The sequence below is a fragment of the Heterocephalus glaber genome, unplaced genomic scaffold (genome assembly GCF_053883595.1).
Source record: "Heterocephalus glaber isolate CG9 unplaced genomic scaffold, H.glaber_assembly_v1.0 deba00001067, whole genome shotgun sequence".
Classification (NCBI taxonomy): Eukaryota; Metazoa; Chordata; class Mammalia; order Rodentia; family Bathyergidae; genus Heterocephalus; species Heterocephalus glaber.
The window spans coordinates 4,320,042-4,340,608 of record NW_028258187.1 but is presented as its reverse complement, the minus strand read 5'-3'; the positions used below and the strand labels follow the sequence as shown (position 1 = coordinate 4,340,608).

The following is a 20,567-nucleotide window of genomic DNA, read 5'->3' as shown; positions in this document are numbered from 1 at the left end:
ATTGCTACTAACAGTAGAGGTCCACGGTGCCTCAAGTACGAATCCCAAACTTGAACCGGGGTGTGGAGGAACCGGGGACCAGATAAAGGCCTGGGGTCTAGGGGGAAACTCAGCAGAGTTTCCAGTGTAAATCATCTGTCTAGTCAGTATGGCCACAGAGACACGCTAAAATTACAATGCTGACTTTGAGTAGCTAGAGGTAAAATGAAATCAAAATGGGAACAGTGAACAGTGGCGAGAATGATTGTTATGTACATCAAATGTGGACTAGGTCGAAACAGAGAATGTCAAGTTACGAGGAGTGTGTAACAGTAGACTCGGAATGCTTAAAACCTCGGTTTCCAGGACGTGCGCTTTGGAAAGCGAGAGGTTGGAGCGCGGCGTCTCCTCTAGGGAGAAGGCCTAGGGAGGTGACCATTCATCCCTACACAGTCAAACGCGCTGAAGGAGTGTTTTGTCTCCCACCAGTTCACACACAGGGCTGCACTGGAAACAACAGTGTGATAAACAGGGGCCAGGACAGTAACTGGCTGGGAACCCTAGCAAATGACGGAAGGTAGGTCCGGGTCCCAGCTGGGGCGCGTCCTGGGCTGGCCTGGGCCTGAGCGGACCGGTGCTGCTGCTCGGCGCGCGAGCAGGTGTGCGTGTGTGTGTGTGTGCGTGTGTGTGTGTGTGTGTGTGTGTGCGCGCGCGCGCGCGCGTGCACGCGCAGGGAAGGCTTCCTTTCCGGAGCCCAGACTTTGATCGGCCCACACCAAGCGCAACCGGGATCCTGGTGCTGGACGGACGCCTCGGAGCGCGGACCGCGAAGCCCGCGGCGCTGCTCCCTGGGCGGCGGCGGAGGAGCCACTGCCTGCAGCCCTAGCACGTCACTTTGTTGAAGGCAAACACGTGGTTCGCAGAGAGCTTATAAATCTCTCCTCCCGGCGAGATCGTGATGTTATCTGCTGGCAGCAGAAGGCTCGCTCTGAGCGGAGCTCCAGGAGCTCCCGGCGAGAGAGGGCAGCGCAGCGGAGCGGAGCGCGGGGCCGGGATGCGGGCCTCGGGGTAGCGGGGTCGGAGCCGCTCGGAGCCAGCGCCGCCCGCTGCCCGGCGCAGGAGGACGCGGGCGCCGGCGGTGCGCGGTGCCACCAGGCGGCCGGCAGGCGAGGCGGCAGGCGGGCCGCCGGGGCGGGAGCGGCAGGGGAGGCCGGGCCCGGGACCAGGACCAGGACCAGGACCAGGACCAGGACCAGGCCCGCGGTGCGCAGCGCCCCGGACGGACCGAGCGCGTGTGCCCCCCGCGGCGCGCACCACCCGCGCACACGCGCACACGTGTGCGCTGCCGCTCGCTCGCCCGCCTCCGGGCGCTCCTCGGCGAACACGCGAGCCCGGCCCGGCGCAGCCTGGCCTTTCATCCCCGCCGGCCGCGGAGCCGAGTTCAGATCCACCCGCGCCGGGACCGCGCCTGAGCTCCGCCGCCTCCTCCCAGGTCCCCGCCTCCTCGCTCCAGCTCCAGGAAAACTTTCTTTACTCCCCAAAGTCAGGGTCCCCCCGCCCGTCGCACATTAATATTTCCACTTTCGGAACGACCTGCGTTTTTTTTAACGGAAATCAAGCAAGATACGTTTTTCTATTGGGCATTGACTCTCGATTGCTCGCCAAAGTTTCCTATTAAAAAACCCCCAAAACCAACAACTCTACCCGATCTGTACTTTTGAGAATTACTGGTTTCTGTTTTTGTTTTTTCTCTTACTTTACAAAAAAACCTTTTTTCTCCACTTAAAAAAAATGCACTCCCGCGTGCTGAGCGCGCTGCTGACCCTGCATCTGGTGCCTGCGGCGCTCGCCCTGTCTACCTGCAGCTCGCTCGACATGGACCAGTTCATGCGCAAGAGGATCGAGGCGATCCGCGGGCAGATCCTCAGCAAGCTGAAGCTCACCAGCCCCCCGGACGACTTCCCCGAGCCCGACGAGGTGCCCCCGGAGGTCATCTCCATCTACAACAGCACGCGGGACCTGCTGCAGGAGAAGGCGAGCCGCCGGGCCGCCGCCTGCGAGCGCGAGCGCAGCGACGAGGAGTACTACGCCAAGGAGGTCTACAAGATCGACATGCGCTTCTTCTCCGAAAGTGAGTGCCGCCTCCCCTCGCCCTCCCCGGGCCCTCTCCCTTCCCCTCGGCGCCGGCCCGGCGTCCCCTATAGGCCACCGGCGGAGATCCCTGCTCCTGGGCCAGAGGGGCGCTCCCTGGGCGCAGGGAAGCGGGGCCAGGGGACCTCGGCCGGCTTCGCCTCCGAGCCGAGCTGCTGGCTCCGAGCTAGCCCTCCGGAAGGAAGGCGCCCGAGCACGGGCGCCGGTCAGCTGGGCCCCGGCCTCAGCCGTTGTCTCTCACTCCCCTAGAAATGTCAGAATCGCCAAGACCGAACCTGCTTTGGGGACCCCTGGGAAAACTCGTCCCTCCCCCAAGGGTCTGTCACCGGTGCCAACTGTTTATCTGCCCCCCTCCCCAGGCAAAAATCTTTTAGCCGAGTCCCCCTCCGGCTTCACCTGGAGCAGGGACAGAAGACAGCCTCGTTTCGGACAGGGCTGAAGGAGGTTTTGCTTCACGCAGTTTTCAGAGATCCACCCAAACCCGCCTTCTTAAAATCACGGCGCAACAGAAAGGTTTCCTAGCGTTTTGTGGTTGATCTTTCCCCAGCCTTGAGATCCCTGTTTCTGCCCTCTCATAGGCTTTCTGTCGTTACTTAGGTGCATCCCCAAGTCTAAGACGGCAAACACAGCTGAGTTGTCGTGGTTATAATTATTGTTATTATTGTTGTTGCTGTTGTTTCACTGGCTTCGCTGAGAGCCGGGTCCTCAAAACCAGTTGGCTACAGTAGCCATGGGCGTAGAACGATTTATTCTGGGGTTCTTTTGGAGGTAGGGAGATGGTGAGGAATTATTTCAGAGTTGTTTTGCACCTGAGGGGGTTAAATACCAGGAAGAGTCAGCAGAAAGAAAAAGTAAAAATGCTTCCACAGTTGTGCGCTCCAAATCCCAAGCCATAAACTTTCCATTGGCTGCCTGCTTCTCTCCGCCCCTTTCCGTGCCCTATATACTGGCAGGCTGGCTGGAGGAGCCCTTGGGTCTCGCCTAAATAGATAGCACGGCCATCTTGGCAACTTTATCGTGGAAGTCCCCGTGGCAGGGTAGTGCTCTTCTTTTTTAATATTTATTTTTAGTTTGACAAGCCGTGGCTGGGTGACTTGCCATGCGCTGGTCGTGATGTCTGCCTGTCTGTCTATCCCTGATCTTTCTGGCCACCTCTCCCGTGCTGCAGGGTCTCTATGGCTTGTGCAGTGGCAGAGCAGATGCAGGGAATCCTGGCAAGCAGGATGATTGTATTTTTGTAATTACGGAGCTATCCACAACAGTGGGAATAAATATACCCCTCCCTGGTTACCCTCCCTGCCCCATAAAGTTTTCTATCTGGGGTGGAGCCGAGGAGATTTTAGGAAAGAAAGTGCACTCACTGTAATTGCTCCAAAACCACCACGGAGGCAGCGGGGAGCTGAGTCAGTTGCTTTCTCTAGCATGTGCTGCGTTGATTCTCCTGGTATCCAGGTGGCCTAGCAAGCCTGTTATGCAGAACCTTTCATGTTTACATGCGACGAATAAGCTCAAATAAGCTGCCAGGACTTCTACAACACAGAGGAAGCCCGATCTGGTCTGGTCAGTGCATGCTCGTGGAGAGGGCAGGTTGCCCATGGGAGCTCTGATTCTCTGCTCTCCTCAGCATGTTAGTGTGAGAGTGGAAGGTGGGCTGGCTGAAATGGCCCCATCCAGGATTATGTTCCTTAACAAATTGCAAATCTGCCCAGATCATGGGGAGGATTGCAGTGTGGCATCTGAGATCAGTGTGTGGTTTCTCCTTTCTATTCTATCCCCTGCATCCTAACTAAACCAGAAAAAATATATATACTTTCAGCCTACGTTCTATATACAAGAACCAGGGATAATCATATACAAAGAACGTTAACTGAAGTTTCCAGCACTCTCTAGTCATACAGAATATAGTGAACTCTTCCAAAAAGAAAAAAAAAAATCACCCTACCATATTTTGAAAAAGCAAATTCCAAGTACAGCATTGGCTTATACATCAGCTTTACCTCCTCAGGGCTTTCCTGCCTAGCTTTTAACTCAGTGGTCAGTGAAGTAGGTGGCTGTGGGCAGGACTTGTGCCTGCCATTTCATGCAGGGAACCCAGTGAGGGTCCTAAGCCCTAGGGACGAAGGCCTGGGAAAGATCACTGGCTCATTTCTTTCTTTTTTTTTTTTTACCACTAACTTATTAGTGTTCAGGGAGTGACTTCAGCTCAAGTATTACAAATATGCTCTAATTATACTCAGTGAGCTATATATCATCACAGATTGCTGATATTCCTTTGTGGGACCTTTTATAAAGTTCAGACTAAATACTTTTAGCAATGTGGAGCTTTAAAAGTAAAAATATAGGAGATATTGTATATGCCCTTAGGCATATTTTGTCTTAAATATTATCCTTGGCCAAGTGTACTATATAAATACAGTAAATATGAATAGTACTGGCCAGGTGCCAAGCTCCTAGTATGAATTTTAGTCAAGAATGTATTTATGGGATATAAATAATACTGTGTCAACATTTAAAGAGGAGGTCTGATTAGTTTTGAACTTATTCATATTGATCTTTTCACATGCAGTTAGTTTAAGGCTCAAAGTGGAGTTATGTTAAGGTTTACTGATAGTTTGCCCAGTGGGAATTAGTGGGCTTTGAATAGTTTGACAGTCCATTTGAAGTTCAAGGCACATCTACTCAAAAGACAACACAAGGTCTTAGAAATTTAGAAGGAAGACTCCATTAAATGTAAGAAGAATCCAAACAACACTAAAATCAGTGGAGGCTTGGACAATCAACAAAAGAAGAGACAAAAAGTTTTATTTCCTTTCTTTCCTGTCCCCTTTTCATTGCTAATAAATTGGGAACACGTTGTGGTTCTAGTTGTGCCACCCCTCCTCCCCTAGCTTCCTCCATTTGGACAGTTGACACTGTCTAGTGACATTTTTGGTTGTTGTGATTGAGGCTGGAATGGTACCACTGCCCTCGATTGGTAGAAGCCAGAGATGTTCTAGTCACCTCATAATGCACAGCACTGCTGCCTTCCCCATATATCAAAGAATTATCCAGCCCAAAATGCCAGCAATGCCCATGATTAGAAGCCCTGGTACTCTGATATTTATCTTGGGCTTCTGAATTCTGTTAGTAGTACCATTTTGAGAGTAATACCAAAAATAAAGTATCTTTATGACCAAAGGATATTAAACGGAATAGGAGGATAATCAGATAGTTGTTTTAATTAAATGGAATGTGGGTTAGACCATTTTGTATGGTCTATACTTTATTATTGTGACCTTAAAGCACCTAATTTGGAGACGTGGAGGCTTCCCATTCATTAGGTGTGATATGTCCTCCATTAGTAGTGTCAGTCAGAATACAGAAAAGGGAAGTGAAGAATTGTCATGGATTTTCCTTTCAAGTAAAATAAGCAGGTTATGTTAATGAAGAGTGGAATCTCCAACCTAGGCGACCGAAGAGAGTGAATAATCATGTTGGTTTATTCTGTCATGTAGAATTAGATAAAATATACAGTCTGAAAAATCGCAATGAGATTTCCTTTGTAATTGTATCACATGTATGCTAGACATTTAATACTAAGCGATTTCTTTTTCTATTCCCCCTGTAATTTTCCAAGTGAAGTTGTGGAGAGTAGAAGGAATATTAGTGACACCATGGATTTGGGGAATCTGACTTGTTATGCTATTCATGAGAACGTTATGTTGTTCTATATACAAATTGCTGGTCTATTGGCCAACTGCCCCATAAAGGAAAATATTAGCAGAATAGAGTAGTATTTTTGCTTTATTGTAGTTGTGTGTGTGTGTGTGTGTGTGTGTGTGTGTGTGTGTGTGTATGTGGGTGGGAGACAGAAACAGGGAAAGGGAGGGGGAAAGAATGGGGCACTTCGGCCCCATTGTCCTCCTTCAGGATTTCTTCTTGTCGGACAAGAGAAAAACCTCAAAGAAAAACGTTTCTAACAGGCAGTCAGTCCTCCGCACCCCCACCCCTCCCAGAGTCCCGGCGGCTCCGACCCTGGGGGGCAGCAGACTCCTAAGCAGCCCGGGGAACCTGGAGCCTCGGTGTCTCTACAGCGACGCCTGCAGTCCGTGCGCGGAGCTGCAGTCTTTAAATTCCGACTCCTCTGGGGGAAAGATGCTGATGTAACCCAGTCACAGCATCTTCCATATAAAGATATGAAAGAATGCCAGATCATTTTTCCTAGAGGAAACGGAGATGTGAGAAAAGAGCTGGTGACTCACTGTTGAACTCACGTCAAATCTGGTTAGAACTGAGGAGGTGCCTGACTCCTAGGCCTTGGCCCAGAGATGACGACACTGCAGGCTGCATTTTAGGAGACTAGGGAAGCTGGAGTGCTGGAGGCTGACCTGGGGTGAGGTGTCCCCGCCATCCCTGGGCTGGGACCCTGGCCACTCCTTACCCCTCTGTAGGTCAGGTGTGAGGTGAACACCCAGCAGGAGCTGGGAGGAGCTGGAAGAGAGCCCTCCAGCTGTCTTGGGGCAGCATTTCCGGCCCAAGGATGCTGCCCAGGCTGCCCAGGGGATGTGAGCTAGCTGCCAGATGTAGGCTCAGCCCAGGCAGCCCTTCTGTTTCAGGGTGGATTCCGCTCACAGATCTGACCAGCTTGATGAAATGGCTCTGGCTGAGATAAACAAATGTTTCCACTGTCATTTTGAAAGCATATGGTGTTCTTCTGTTGTTGTTGTTTTTAATATTTTTTAAACAAAGATGGTTTCTAACCCAGGAATTCAGTGTTCTCCAGGTATTTCATTTTAAATGTAATAACATGTTAGGGATTTCTTGATGGGTTTTGTTCAGACTAGAGGGTTTACTTCTATCATTTGTTTAGAAGAAATCTGCATCATGCTAAAACCGCAAGCTGATTTGGGTGGGTGCTTGTGGGTGCTTAGCTGCGCTGCAACTCTTTCACCACCTTGCCACCTGGCTCGGCCTGGTGGCCATGACTCTGCTTAACACTTCCCCTTGGCTTCGTCTTCACAACCTGTGAGGTGCCCTCCTGCCCTTCACACCGGTGGTGTATCTGCATGCGTGGTGGCTGAGTGCTTACACGAGGCCCTATCTGGTAATCGGCTAAGCTTGAGGAAGACGGGAGACCTTTCTCTTAAGTAGGCCTCAGTTTCTTCACTGGGCCTCCCGCTTCCTGGGTTGTGAAGGACTGACAGGGGTAGGGAAGCGGCACTGGCACAGCGGCTTCTGGCACTTAGTAGGCTTTTGCATGACAGCTTTTAGTCAGTGAGTCATAAACACCATTGATTTTAAGATGCATTATTATTTTGTGTGCCACTAAGAAATATCACTCCAAGGATTTCTCGCATGCCACTGCTTGTGAGAATATGAAATTGAGGTATATTAAAATGTGATTTTAAAAAGGGTGCCCCAGGACCTACTTGGACTTAGTTTGGGATGTATTGGGATCTCCATCTCATCCCTTACTTTGTAAGTTTCATTCAACAGGCCAATTTTCTTGAGCCCTCAGACTGTTCCTTAGGGTGCAGAGAAGGCCAGGGCTGGGAATCTGCCACGTAAGCAGCTCTGGAAAGTTTAGGTGTCTTAGGCCCTGCTTTCTTCCCCACTCCCCAATACTGGGGATTGAACCCTGGGTCTTTGCACTGGGTTATATCCCCAGCCTTTCTTTCTGTATTTACATTGAAACAAGATCTCACTAAGTTACTGAGTTGCTCAGACTCATGGGCTCAAACTTGTGATGCTCCTGCCTTAGACTCCCAGAGTACTGAAAACAGGAGTGCGCCACCGTACCCGGAGGCTGTTTTCCGGGACAGCATGATGATCTGACTCTTCCCCTTGGTCATCCTCTGTTCTCACTAAAGCCCTGCAAGGAAATCACAGTCAGGTCACATCAGCCTCTTTGTCTTTGCCGAAATAGGCCACTGGTGTTCATACTTTGGGGCCTTCATTTATGCTGTTTCTCCCACTGGGTGATTTATCTTCTAATGCCTTTAAATCTTTTCTAGGCTTAGTAAGATCCTGCCTATTTAAGAGAATTTGATTTTCTACTTGGTTCTTCCACTGCCCTCTCACTTAGTATTTCTCTCTCTCCCTCTTTTCTTTGGCTACTGGTGACATTTAGTCGTGTTTTGGGCTATCTTCTTAATTTGTTTGTAAATGTTCTCAGATCAAGAAGTGAGTCTAACTTCTCTGTATTCTTAAAAAAACCTAGCATGTTGTTTTTGCCCAATAAATGCTTACCACATGGACGACCATTCCCTTTAGAGTAAGATTGAACCACCAGATAGATCTATGAGTTTCAAGGGTCCAACTAGAAGACAGAGATAAAATCTGTTCACCTTCAATATCAGGGGAAATGTGCCTGCTATCACCAGGCTAAATATAGCATAGGACCTTGTCACCCAGCAGGACCACAGTGAGCCCCACGTTGTCAGGGAAAAGCCTTTAGCCACGGAATGATGCGTGGGAGGAGCAGTCAAGGAGGAAACCACAGGAGAGAAAAAGTAGCAACACAGAGGTGACTTCTGGGAGGAGAGGCGCCCTCGTGGCTGACAGAACTGTGCTGTCAAGGAACGGAATCCAGGGGACTTGGTGACATTTAGAAGGAGAGGACTCCTCATAGCCATAAGAAAGCCATCCTTGTGGACCGGGGCCATCCCACAGCCATGGTTCCATTGAGTTCTTCCTGGTACGTCAGAAACATTTGGTTTAAATGTTCCGTTAACCACACTGACCCGAGAAGCTGAAGGCAAATGGAAAATGCTTTCTGCATGTTGGAAAGCCCAAACTTTAAGAAAATGGCTTGAATACATTCCCCACCCTCTACAGGCAGCTGTCTCCTCTCACATAAGCAAGTTTCACATATCTCAGTTCCAGGGACACTGTCCTCACACAGCGGGCCTTCCTGGCTTCCTGCGTATTGGCTGTTAGGAAGCAGGTTTCCCTAAAGAAGAGACACTGTGTTTCTGAAGTAAAAGTCATTGAACAGCTATGTGAGAACAGCAGTGCTCTTTTGGAGATGTCTTAGGAAATGCTGCAGCATCTTTCCTGTCTTAAGAAAGAAAAAGAAAAATGCTGGGTCTTAAACCTTGGCTCTGTTTCTTGGCTTTCTCTAGCTAACCTACTCCACACTGACAAATACCACATCTCTCTTGACAAGCTAGTTCACAGATAACCATTCATTCATAACTTCAGACTGTGGTAACAATCCTTATTTGTTACTCCATCTTGTGAACAAGAATTCGGTTTAGGCTAAGAAAGACACTGACAGGACAAGTCCACTCACTGCCCTTTGCAGATCTCTGTCTGAGAAAAGACTGTAAATTTTTCAATGGACTTTAAAAGCACTGAAATATTTACTGTTGCCAAAATGCAAATGGGGAATATTCTGGGAAATACAATTTAATTTTGAAGTTTTGGATGCATTTCAGTATTGATCATTTCAATGCTTCTTAGACCAGTTTATCTGTGATTATTCTCATTTCTTCTGTTTGGAGGATACTTTTTTATATGGCCATTCATTTCCTAGCCTATTGGCTCAAACTCATTTTCTTGGCAGTGCTACTAGAGACATTTCTATTTGTTTTATAATGAACTTTTTTTTTTTACCCGTGCTGAAGATTGAACCTTGCAAGTTCTTTACCTCTGAGTTACTTCTCCTGTCTCCCTCCCTCCTCCTCCTTTTTCCTGCTTGCTTTCTCTCTCTCTTTCTTCCTTCCTTCCTTTCTCCCTTCCTTCCTTTCTCTCTCTCTCTCTCTCTCTCTCTCTCTCTCTCTCTCTCTCTCTCTCTTTCTTTCTTTCTCTTATTTCTTTCGAGACAGGGCCTCAGTAAGTTGCCCAGGTTGTCCTCAAACTTGCAGTCCTTCTGATTTGGCCTCCCTAATAGCTGGATTGCCGGTGTGTGGCACCACATCTGGCTCTATAATGAACTTTTGTAGTTAAGCTTCTGGCTCAGAAAGTCTAATAGAAAGAAAGGTGGTTGACTTATTTTGATTCTACTTTATAAGGAAAGAACACAAAATAAAATAAATCACAGATGGAAGACATTTCTTTGCAAAGGATGGATGATTTGGTGCATAAACCATACCCTTGGAGGTCTCTTGAGATTTTTCTCTTGGCAAATCTTCCCACACCCGAGTGTAACCCTTGGCACTTTGGAAAGCAGAAGGAATGCTCCCAAACCCCAGACTTAACATGGAAGTGGCCAGGTAGGACCAAAGTTGAGTTACAGCCATTGCCTTATGTGCTGAAGCAGCGGGTCCTACCTGGAGAGATGTTTGTTAAACTTCACAGTCCTAGGTTGTTGGCATTTGTCCCCACCCTGTTTTATATCTAAGACATTTTTAGTCAGTTTTTAATAGTCATGTCAACTTGAGTAGTAATTGAATCACTTGTTGGTAGCTCTGCATAACATTCAGCCTTAGGTAGTTAAAAATATTAACTAAAGTTCCTGGTCAGATCAGTGAACTGCCATGGTCTCACCTAGTAAACTTGTGAGGTCATCTACTAAAATTACCTCCATGGACTGAGGTGATGAGCTCATTTGTCTAGGGAGAGGGATATATTTCATAAGAATTCCACTGTCAGAAAATATCACCATCAGTCATGAAACTGCAGGTAGTCATGTCTAATTTCCTTAATTCTTTGCCACAAGGACTCAGATTCTAAAAAGTGGGTCTTGAGCCATATTGACCCCAAATCATTATGTATTTGAACCAGTTTTCCTTTTCTTAGTTGCCGAGAATTTTCTAAAGAATAGAACCTCATTGTAGTTCAGTATTGGGGTGAAATGATGGTATCCATTTGATCCATTTGTAGAATTTTTATTATTACAAGAGATAGATGCATCAGTGTTTGTACAGACAGGAGCTAATTTGACATAAAATGTATTGAACGTTTTATTGTGGCATTTAAATCTGCTTAAGATACTGCATCAAGGATGACTTTTTCTCTAGCTATGGCACTTTGACGTTATACAAAATCATTGCCTACTCAGAACAAACAGCCCCTTTGACAGGCTAAGTTTACCTTGATCCACCTGATGGGGACTTTTGGAGATTAAGGTAAAGGGCCTTTCTAGCCTGTAAGTCACGAAGGCCTGTAGTTCTTACATTTTGCCACGGAAAACAGTCACCTGTTGTGCTTATTATAAACGCCGATTCTCAGGCACTTGTCTCCTGCCCCGATTTAGGTTATTATTTGGTGGTTGTAGGGTGGACTTCAGGAACTTGCATTCTGAATGAAGACCAGGTCATTCAGGCAGGTAGTTCAGACACTCTGGAAACATTGTAGTTCTGTTTTGTTGCTTTATTCCTTCGCTGTGTCCTCACAGGGCAAAATGATCCCTAACACTTTTTGTTCATGTCACAGTCATCTAGTTATATGGCAAATCATCCAGGCAAAATTGTAGTTCTAGACTCCTATTTAATGACTGATATGACCCATAGTCCCCATTATTAATAGTGACTAAGTTCTTCTAAAAGGTATTGTTTCTAAGACTGTGTCTCAGATTTTCACAGTGTTTCATATCTCACAAAGCATTTCACATATATTCAGAATTTCATTGGTCTACAAAAGTTGTATCCGTACTATAGCGCTATTCAATGAAGTGCATGATTGCCGATTGATTAAAGACTAAGGACTTCTTTTCATGGCTTGAGTAGTCACCATTAGCATCTTTCTGTCTCCATTGCATTCAGGATCTTAACTCCTAAGGCATTGGATCAGCACCAAAGCTGCCTTCCCTTCAGCCTTGCTTAAAAATAGAAAGAGAGAGAGAGAGAAAGGACGGGTTTTAATGTCACATCTTTCTAGCAGAGTGAAAGTAAACCACAAGTACCCGCTTGCGAACAGGATGCAGGCGATTGCACATGACAGTAGTTACCTTGTCTCGTTCCCTCAAAGACCCCTCTGCCTTGGGTGACCTTAGGCGGTGTAAGAGATCTGAATTCTATGGACAGAACAGCCCCTCTCCCGTAACACGGCATATACTGGCCTGAAGAAGGTGCTGTTTCCCAGGGAAAGCACTGAAATCCCCCCCAAGAAATGCATAGGGCCATAGTTCGGAGAAAAAGTATTCCAAACAAGCAGCGCACTCTACTGTCTGCCTTTCTTCGGTTCTATTCTTCGGGACTTTTATTTATGGTAGCTTTCAGCATCTCTTTTTAAAGGTCAGACATGAATGAGAAAACTTTGTTTGACTGGCTAATCTTGTGACAAACAATTTATACCAAATGTAGCTTCCTGTCTTTGCTGACTGGTTGCTTGAGGGAATATTCTCTTATCGGACTAGAAAAAGCTCTAAAAATAAACAGCATGATGCTTATTGGTGGAAACGTATGGAAGCAGATGTCAGCTTGAAGCAGCATATGGTGACAACATGACAGCAGCATGTGCTCACAAAGACTGGGTGTCTGCCTTTGTCTTCCATGCCACAGTGGTTGTGCAGAGCCCTTTATATGGATTAGAGGATGTTCTAGCCAGAAAACACTATCCACATGTGTATGGATATCTGTTATTAAGGTCTTGTTAGTGAACTGTATGTTAGAAGTGTTAAGTTACAGGGTATGAGAAAGGCTGTCATCCATTTTAAAATTGAGTGACCAGCAGCACAAATACAGTAAAAAAAAATTGAGAGAAGAGTCTGGGAGGCCTTTGACTTTTGTCAAAAGAAGGTTTCCATTCATGTCTGAGCAATGGCAGTGTTACCTCTAGAAGATAAGCCCTACGTAACTAGCAGGTGCATAGATTCCGAATCCATGCAAGGAGCAAGGATGGAAGTCTGGTCATGACAGGCCTTGGAGGCAGACAGCAGTGGGGCTTCTTCACATCAGTTAGACAGCTCGGATGATTACGTGTCTCCATCCCTTTTGCTTTGTCAGCCTCTTAACTATAGCGTCTCATTTTAACTTTAACTCTCAGAGGTGGCAGGCACCATCTCAGAGACACAGGCCTGGGTAAACTCAGGGGTTGTGTAAAGATTTCTGAGAAACCAGTGACAGAACAGGGGTTTCCATCCACATCTGCTCTTTCAAAAATACCTTTGAACACTCAGCAGTGTTTCCCTTGACTGTGAGATACTCTTGGTACATTTTCTTCTCTAAGAATAAGGTGGGTAATATCCAAATCTGGTTGCTGTTACTTTAAAGAAAATGAAGCTGAGAGTTTCCGGATGGCGTGACTCCCTGAGAAGATATGTTTAATCCATTTCAAAGAGCTCTAGCTTTTGAAACTATAGTTAAGTAGCTCCAAACCAATACCCACTTACATCTTTGACTCATTCAAGAAAGAGTTTTCATATGTGGGTGAAAAATAATGACAGGTGGTTTTAAGAACACTGGAATTTAGGCCAGCCAAATGAAGATCCAAATTTTAATCTTAACAGGTGGGCTGTTTTCATCAAAGTGGGTCAAGGCCTTTTTTCATCTTTAGTATAATTCAAGGTATTTATTTTCACCATTTCAGTAAATTGTACATTGGTATTTTTAATGCTGAAGTGTATAAAAGGGAAAGTGAATTCAGGCATGTGATAGCTGGGATGAGAGGAGATCCAGAATCGACAAAGATCTTAGGGTCTAGTCCCTGGGAACGATGATAAGAGCATTCAATGAGACACTCTTCTACTTTGAATCTCTGTAGAGTGCTGTGCTGGGCATCTCTTCAGTAAAGTAGCTAATGACTGTGCTTTTTAAAACTCCCAGCTGTCTGCCCAGTTGTTACAACGCGCTCTGGCTCAGTGGGCTGCTTGTGTGCCAGACAGTCCCAGGTGGTCTGTGGGTGCCTTGGTGAGTGCACTTGTCTGCTTTATTCCTCGCTCCACATGGTGATATCAAGTCCATCTTTAGTGGGGAACCTGTCAGAAGCAAAATAGGATTCTGAAATGCAGCCTCTTAGCTAAACAGTCACAGATGTACCTGAAATTTTCTAGGCATCGTTTCATGATTTTCTCACGAAACTTCCAATCTGATGGACTCACAGCTTAGAAGTAATACTGTGGCTTCACAGCAGTCTGTGACAGAGTGACTGAAGTTGTGAGATATGTGTTCCAGGGGTCACAGAAAGATTTGAAATAGTGAGCTGGTTCCTATGGAGGCTACTTTCTGGAGGGCTGAACAGGGGAGCCCGCACGTCAGTGGAATGTCTGTGTTCCTATTGCAGGTATATGGTAGTTGCTCAATTATTGTGCAAGAAGACTTTCTCTCCCTTACTTGTGACCTTCTTATCGACACGTCCAGATGGCACAGATTGTCATGGGTCAGGACCTCAGCACGCTGGACCTGGGAGCTTTTCACTGTCTCAAACCCTGTACCCCTGACCTTCCTACCACGTGGGAGCTCCACAGGGCCAGGGTCGCATGTGAGGCTGGGGGCACCAAAGCCAGAGAGCCCTCCCTCTTTCTGATTTGGAACATGAGTCATACTAGCATTTTTTAAATACCTGCTGTGTGCTGAACAGTGAGTCCAGAGCAAAGCAAAGAACTCGAGTGGTCCTGCCACTCAAGGAATTCAGTGGCTGAGTTGTTTCTGAACCGTGCTCAGGAAAGAATGAAAACAGACTCGCTGTCATGTCGCTGTCCCATCACTTCCACCGCAGCCCTGAGCAGTTAGGTTCTGTTGGTTCTAGAGGTGGAGTGGAGCTACTGGATAAGGACAAGGTTTTATTGCCCCATGGAAGCCTGGTTCCCTGGGTACCCTGTTCTGCAGTTTACTGAGCCTGACCTTGCTTCTTAGGAATCAGTATGGTTTATTCACAGTGGCCTAAGCTGGGGTTTCCTTAAAACAAAAACAGATCAAAACCCGATTCTGTCGAGACTGTACATTTACTTTAGTACAGAAAGCCTCAAAGTGACCTGAAGCTGCTATGTGAATGAAACGAGAGAAAGATTTAATCCATGCCTTTAGAGCTCCCTTGTGTGAGTCAGATAGATTATATTTTGCTTTCAAGCTCTGAATTTTTTTTGATTTCAGTGTTTAAACCAAGGATTTAAATGTCTACTTTCCCCTACTCCCCGCTTGGCTTTTTTGAAAGGAAAAGGAAAGGGAAAGAGAGAAGAAAGCATTGGTTGAACACCCCTGGACCCCTGCTACTTAAGGCTCATCCTCTGATCCTCCCCACATTGCCTGCTCGGGGAAGGCCGGGATGACCATCCCCGGTTTTCAAAAAGTTGTGCTTTGGAGAGGTAAACACCCTGTCCTTGCTCACGGTTTAGCTGGTCGCGGAGCCGGCCTCTAAATTCAGGTCTGGCCTGGATGCTCTGCCTCCCATCACAGAGACCCCAGACTTGTTTACCCTTTGTTTCTTTCCCATGCAAATCCAGTCCCATTCCTGTTCTTTCCTCCTACTTTGGACCAATTTCCTTTTCATCCCTTCCTCTCACAGAAAGCAAGCTGGCCCAGGCCCTTGCTGATTCCTCCCGTGGTTTTTCTTCTCAGACACTCCTCCCTGGGGCTATTTTTGATCACTTGATCACTGCAAGGTTCTCTCTTCTTTTGGTGAGCAGAACATTACCCCCATCCATCCTCAGCAAATCTGAGCGAGTCCGGTGTCTCTGCACAGTGTGAAAGGGGAGACGCCCAGGCCCCATGTGGCTTCCCATTCAGTGGGGTGCTCTCTGCTCCGAAGCAGCCAGCCCTGTGGGAAAGCCCCAGCATGCTCACACTTCCACGCATGGCTCCAGAGCAGTGGGGCTCTGCATTTTCTTTCTTTCTTTCTTTTTTTGGGTCTCTGTTCTTAGAAATAGTAATTGAGTAAAAATGTAAGTGAGCAGATGCCAGGGGCAAGCATCCAGGGTCAGGGTGAATTTCTCCACGCTGAGTGATTCTGATCACTTGTTAAGTGGAGCCTGTGCCAAGCAGCTCAAGGGCCACCCCCGTCACCTTATGTAAACCACCTCTCCATTCCAAGGAAATGCTGGGAGCGGTCGAGGCTTGCTTTCCGCACCTCCAACCTGAGTGCTGCAGATAACTGTGCGTCGTCACACTGAACGTGGGCTGGCAGCTCTCCTGCCCCATCAGCTTAAATAAAACACCCTGAAGGTGAACCACTCCTGCCCCTTGTAGACCATGGGGCTGCAGAATCGTTTTCTCTTTTTAAGTCATTATCCCCCAAAATTTCAGTTGAGAGTAGGTGAGCCTGCCTAAAGTTTTCCTTGGGAGATAGAAGAATCCACAGCGTGAGCAATAGACAGTGTCTGCGTGAGTGGTTACCAGTCATGAAGATGAATTCAGATCTTTAAAGTATTGAGTGAGTAAGAAGCTTTTAAGTAGCTAGTTTGAGATTTCAAGGTGGTGTTCAAAGTGTGGCCTGAACACGCATCTCCTGAAGTGCCCTCAAATGCAGATTCCCTGGCTCCGCCTCAGACAGCAGGGTCAGGAGCCCTGGGAGGGGAGCTGAGGTGTTTGCAGTCTGCACTGGCACCGCGGGTGCATGACCTCCTTGGCCTCTGCACCTGTTGGCTGCTCTGTTACGTGGTCTGCTCACTCACAGGAGTCCTGTATACTCACCCAGTCCTGCCATGTGCTCTCCATTCCCCGAGTGCATACAGACATGGAGGTGGACCTGTTGTTAATGGCATCATGCCAGGCCCCACCTCGCTGTCCCCTGAGGAGAGGACAGTGAGTGTGCAAGGAGGCCTGTGAGTCATGTGGGTGGGTGGCAGGTGTCCAGCCTGGAAGTTATGCATGGCAGCGGATTCCTCCGCTCAGGCATCCTCAGTGGAGTGATGGTGGAGGAGAAGGGGGATTTTTGAAACCACTGTGTGCTGCACACACGACACATATCACAGAGGGTGTGCGTTGAGGTAGAAGTCCCTGGGTGGTGTTTGGTCAGAGCACGGCCATCCTCTTGTGGCCTGAATCCAGTTCTGTCACATTCCGTGAGGTTAGGATCTAACCAGCAATGGAATGTAAACTCTACTATCCGGGCCAAACTCAGCTTTGGGTAACTACAGTTTTCTCCCTCCAAATGGTGTTTTTCTGAAGCTGAGGTATTAGAGCAGGTGGGAATCTGACCAAACTATTGAAAAGTGAAGTTAATGATAAATTAGGTATTGTTTGATTTGCGCAGCCCAATGCCTCCTCATACTCTGATGTGATTTTTGAACCACACAGTGTTTTGACTCGAACCACAGTGTGAATATTCTAAAACTACTGTCGCTTTTTTGGTCATCATACTATTTAGAGAACTATTTCTCTTATATGATCTGCATCACTAATTAGTCTATGTGGCTCTTGAGGTATAGAAGGAATGCTTTCCTGTATAGAGTTAACTTTATTTCCCAACGAGATTTTAATTAAAATATTTCTACATTGACCACAGGTATAAATGGAGTTCTAAAATCAGTGTTCAATGTATGCAGCAATCTTGGCAAGGCAAAGGTAAAGAATGGACATCCTTATGATATACTAGTTTAGTCAGCCTTATTTATTGTCTGTTTGTATCACTATTGGCCACAGGTGATATGATCAGTGAACAAAAGGCAAAAATCTTTGTGTTTGGGGAGCTTACATTCTGGTGGAGGAAAGTGAACAGCTCATATAAGGATTAATTAAGAATTTGATAAATGTTAGGGGGGATCAAGTAGAATAAATTTAGCGGGATGGGGAGGTGGGTTGCCAGGGTGAGCAGGGTTCTTTAGGATGGTGGAGTTTAAGCAGACCCTTGGAAGAGACCCAGGAGTAGAGCGTTTCTGGCAGAGGAAGCAGGTAGGCTGTGCCTAGCATGTTCTACTTATCAAAAATGTTGTGGGAGATGAGATTAGAAGGATAATAAGGGACAGTTCATGCAGGACCTAGAAGGCATCCTAAGGTCTGTGGCTTTGTCTGAATAAAATAAGGAGAAGGATGGATTGAGCCATGAGTTCCTTTGGCTGTAAACTGAGAATGAACATAGGATGGCCAGGATAGGAGCTGTGGAACTTGGGACCTGCATTTCTAGGTGGTTTATAGCAAGAATCTAAAACACCCATCCTCCTGCCAAGTTCTTTATTTAGCAGCACTTGATAGGTTCTTTATATAAAATGTTTTTTATTGGTTTGATTGCTTTTCGTTAATACTCCTACGCTATTCATCTCTTTCCTTTTGGAAAGAAGCTAGCTCCGCACCCTTCTGTGTATGAATGATCCCTAGGGTCCCCTTCTTGGGCTGCCTCATGTGGACCGGCAGCTGTTGGCCTTGTGCTTGCTGTGCTGCCTACTAATAGCCTGCTCCACCTCGGTGGCCAGGGACACATGGGGCTAAACCCACACGTGGCCACGGCTTAGCCTATAGGAATGACAGATGACCTTTCCTTCTGGGAAGTAGAAAGTCAGAGTTGGAAGATCTTTGGTTCTGTCGGGCTGTGCCTAGCATGAGAAACGGAAGGGCCTTTATCTGCAAACCAGGGAATTTGTAAAATTGATGTCTCTTATCAGTCAAAAAGCATTTCTGTTGGGCCAGATTTTGCTAATTGAGTTTTGAACAGCAAGATTTGCATCAGGATGTTGATTTTATTCCCTTACCCATCTATACAAGGAATATGTATTGAGTCTACTGCGTGCCAGGTGATAGACAGAGGGACATAGCACAGAACCCATCCTTATGGAGCCTGCAACACAGTGAGGAAGTCAGGCTGACCAAACCAAACCAACAGAAACAAAAGGCCAGGTCTGTGTGACTGATCACAACCGAGGCACCCAGGAGACGAACACCCCACCCCGCACATGGCCCGGGAGGAGAAAGGAGCCTTCCCTGAGGAGATGCTGTTTGCAGCCAGAAAGACGACCTCAGAAATTAAAGCCTGGCCATCGAGGGACAGTAAGAGGCTGCTTGATGTTTTCTAGGAGGCAAAGATTTGTCCTTGTCTTAGTTACTTCCTCATTGCTGGAACATACCTGACACCCACAGCTTTAAGGTTGGCTCCCAGTTTGTAGAGGTTTCAGTTCATCATTTGCTGGCTCAAAGCAGGGTGGCGTGGCAGAGGGCTATGGCAGAAGAGAACCAGTGCACAGCATGGTGGCAGGAAGCAGAGAGAGAGCAAAGGAGGAAAAGAGATAGAAACTCCCAGGCCACGCCCCCAGTGACCCACTTCTTCTGACGAGGCTCCACCCCGCAGCATCACATTTAGCTATAAACTCATCAGTGAACTAATCCACTGATGAATAGCATGTCCCCATGATCCAGTCACCTCCCCAACCCCCCCTTGAGCACATGAGGCTTTGGGGGGACACCTAGATATAAATCATAACACTCCTCTCATGTTGTTTCCTCCTCTGTGAACTTACCTACCATCTTGAGTCATGAAACAGCAAGAACAGCTGGCTTAGTATGATCTTTGAAAAACTTGATGCAGTTCTGCAAGAGAATCCCTTTGAGGTACTAGGGCTAGAGAATAGGACCATCTGGTTATAGTGAGTGTTTGTTATTCAAAGTAGATACATTTCAGCAGGCACACTTGACCTGTTGTACATAAACATCGATGTAATGATGTGCTGTGGTGTAACAAGACTCTGTGGAATACACTATTATTTTATAAGCTCAAGATCACTAGAACTTTTCTCTCAGTCTCAACTGCCTACAGCAGAGATTTACCTCTTATCCGTATTAGCTGGCTTTGTACATTGGCTGTGTTCTGTTCTTTGAGGTCTGCATTTTGGGATCCAGGCCAAGGAAACAGCCCCTAACCTGACTGACCCTATGGGAGAACCATGAGATGTCGCCATTAGTTCTGCCCCCGTTCATTGGCTAAAGCAAGTCCCGAACTAAAGCGTTTGAGTTCAGTAGGACCAGAGGAGGGCACAAGGGACTGACCGGGGGGAGAGGGACAGCCGGCATTCTGAATAAATGATACATCTACTCCAGAGCAGATGGAGGAGTAGGAACAGGGAAGGATTTTACTCCCAGGTTAGCAGCATTTCATAATGTGGTTGTGACATCCTGTGATCCACACTGCTCTTCCGTCTGTGGCATTATGGGGAGCTTTGTAGTGGATATTTACTGACTGCTCAGTAGGCTGATTTTATAACATAGTCAAAAATGTAATTTGCCTCAATTTTTATAAATGACTGGCTCTTTCAATTGAGACAAGACTGTCTGGTGTACACGGCAGTTGGAAACACCAAGTTTCTGAAGCAAGTGCTGATGTGTTCTGTGAAGTTTATGTACGTCAGGAAGAGCATGAAGCTCTGACCTCCAAAGCACGTAATGATGTTCCTTTCCCCAAGGGTCCTAGGCTGCCACCCTGGTCCTGACATGCCCAGCAGTTCCTGGTAGATGTTGGCCACGTGAGGTTCAGGCTAAGTCTCCACGAGAGTAGAAGTCTGGAGATGCTTAACTGTGTGCTAGGGGGAACAAGGCTCTCATGTGAGTTCCGCACCCATTCAAACATCGTTTGCCCTGTGTTCCTAAGAATCTTGTGTAACCTGAACCTGCTCCCCTGACAGCCATGCATCAGGCAGATTGGAGTCACACTGCTAC

At 47.1% G+C, this 20,567-nt stretch overlaps 1 protein-coding gene across 3 annotated transcripts in view; it reads left to right on the top strand.

Moving 5' to 3' along the window:
• Positions 1 to 1,175: 1,175 nt before the first annotated feature.
• Tgfb2 (transforming growth factor beta 2) overlaps positions 1,176 to 20,567 on the top strand; it is a 73,108-nt gene continuing 53,716 nt past the window's right edge. Inside the window, exon 1 of one of the 3 annotated variants that reach the window (XM_087209866.1) lies at positions 1,176 to 2,110. In XM_087209866.1, the coding sequence (XP_087065992.1) occupies positions 1,771 to 2,110 (340 nt within the window). In that variant the 5' untranslated portion in view covers positions 1,176 to 1,770. The remainder of the gene's footprint in view (positions 2,111 to 20,567) is intronic. The other 2 variants (XM_087209865.1, XM_004867392.3) reach the window with 2 other exon arrangements.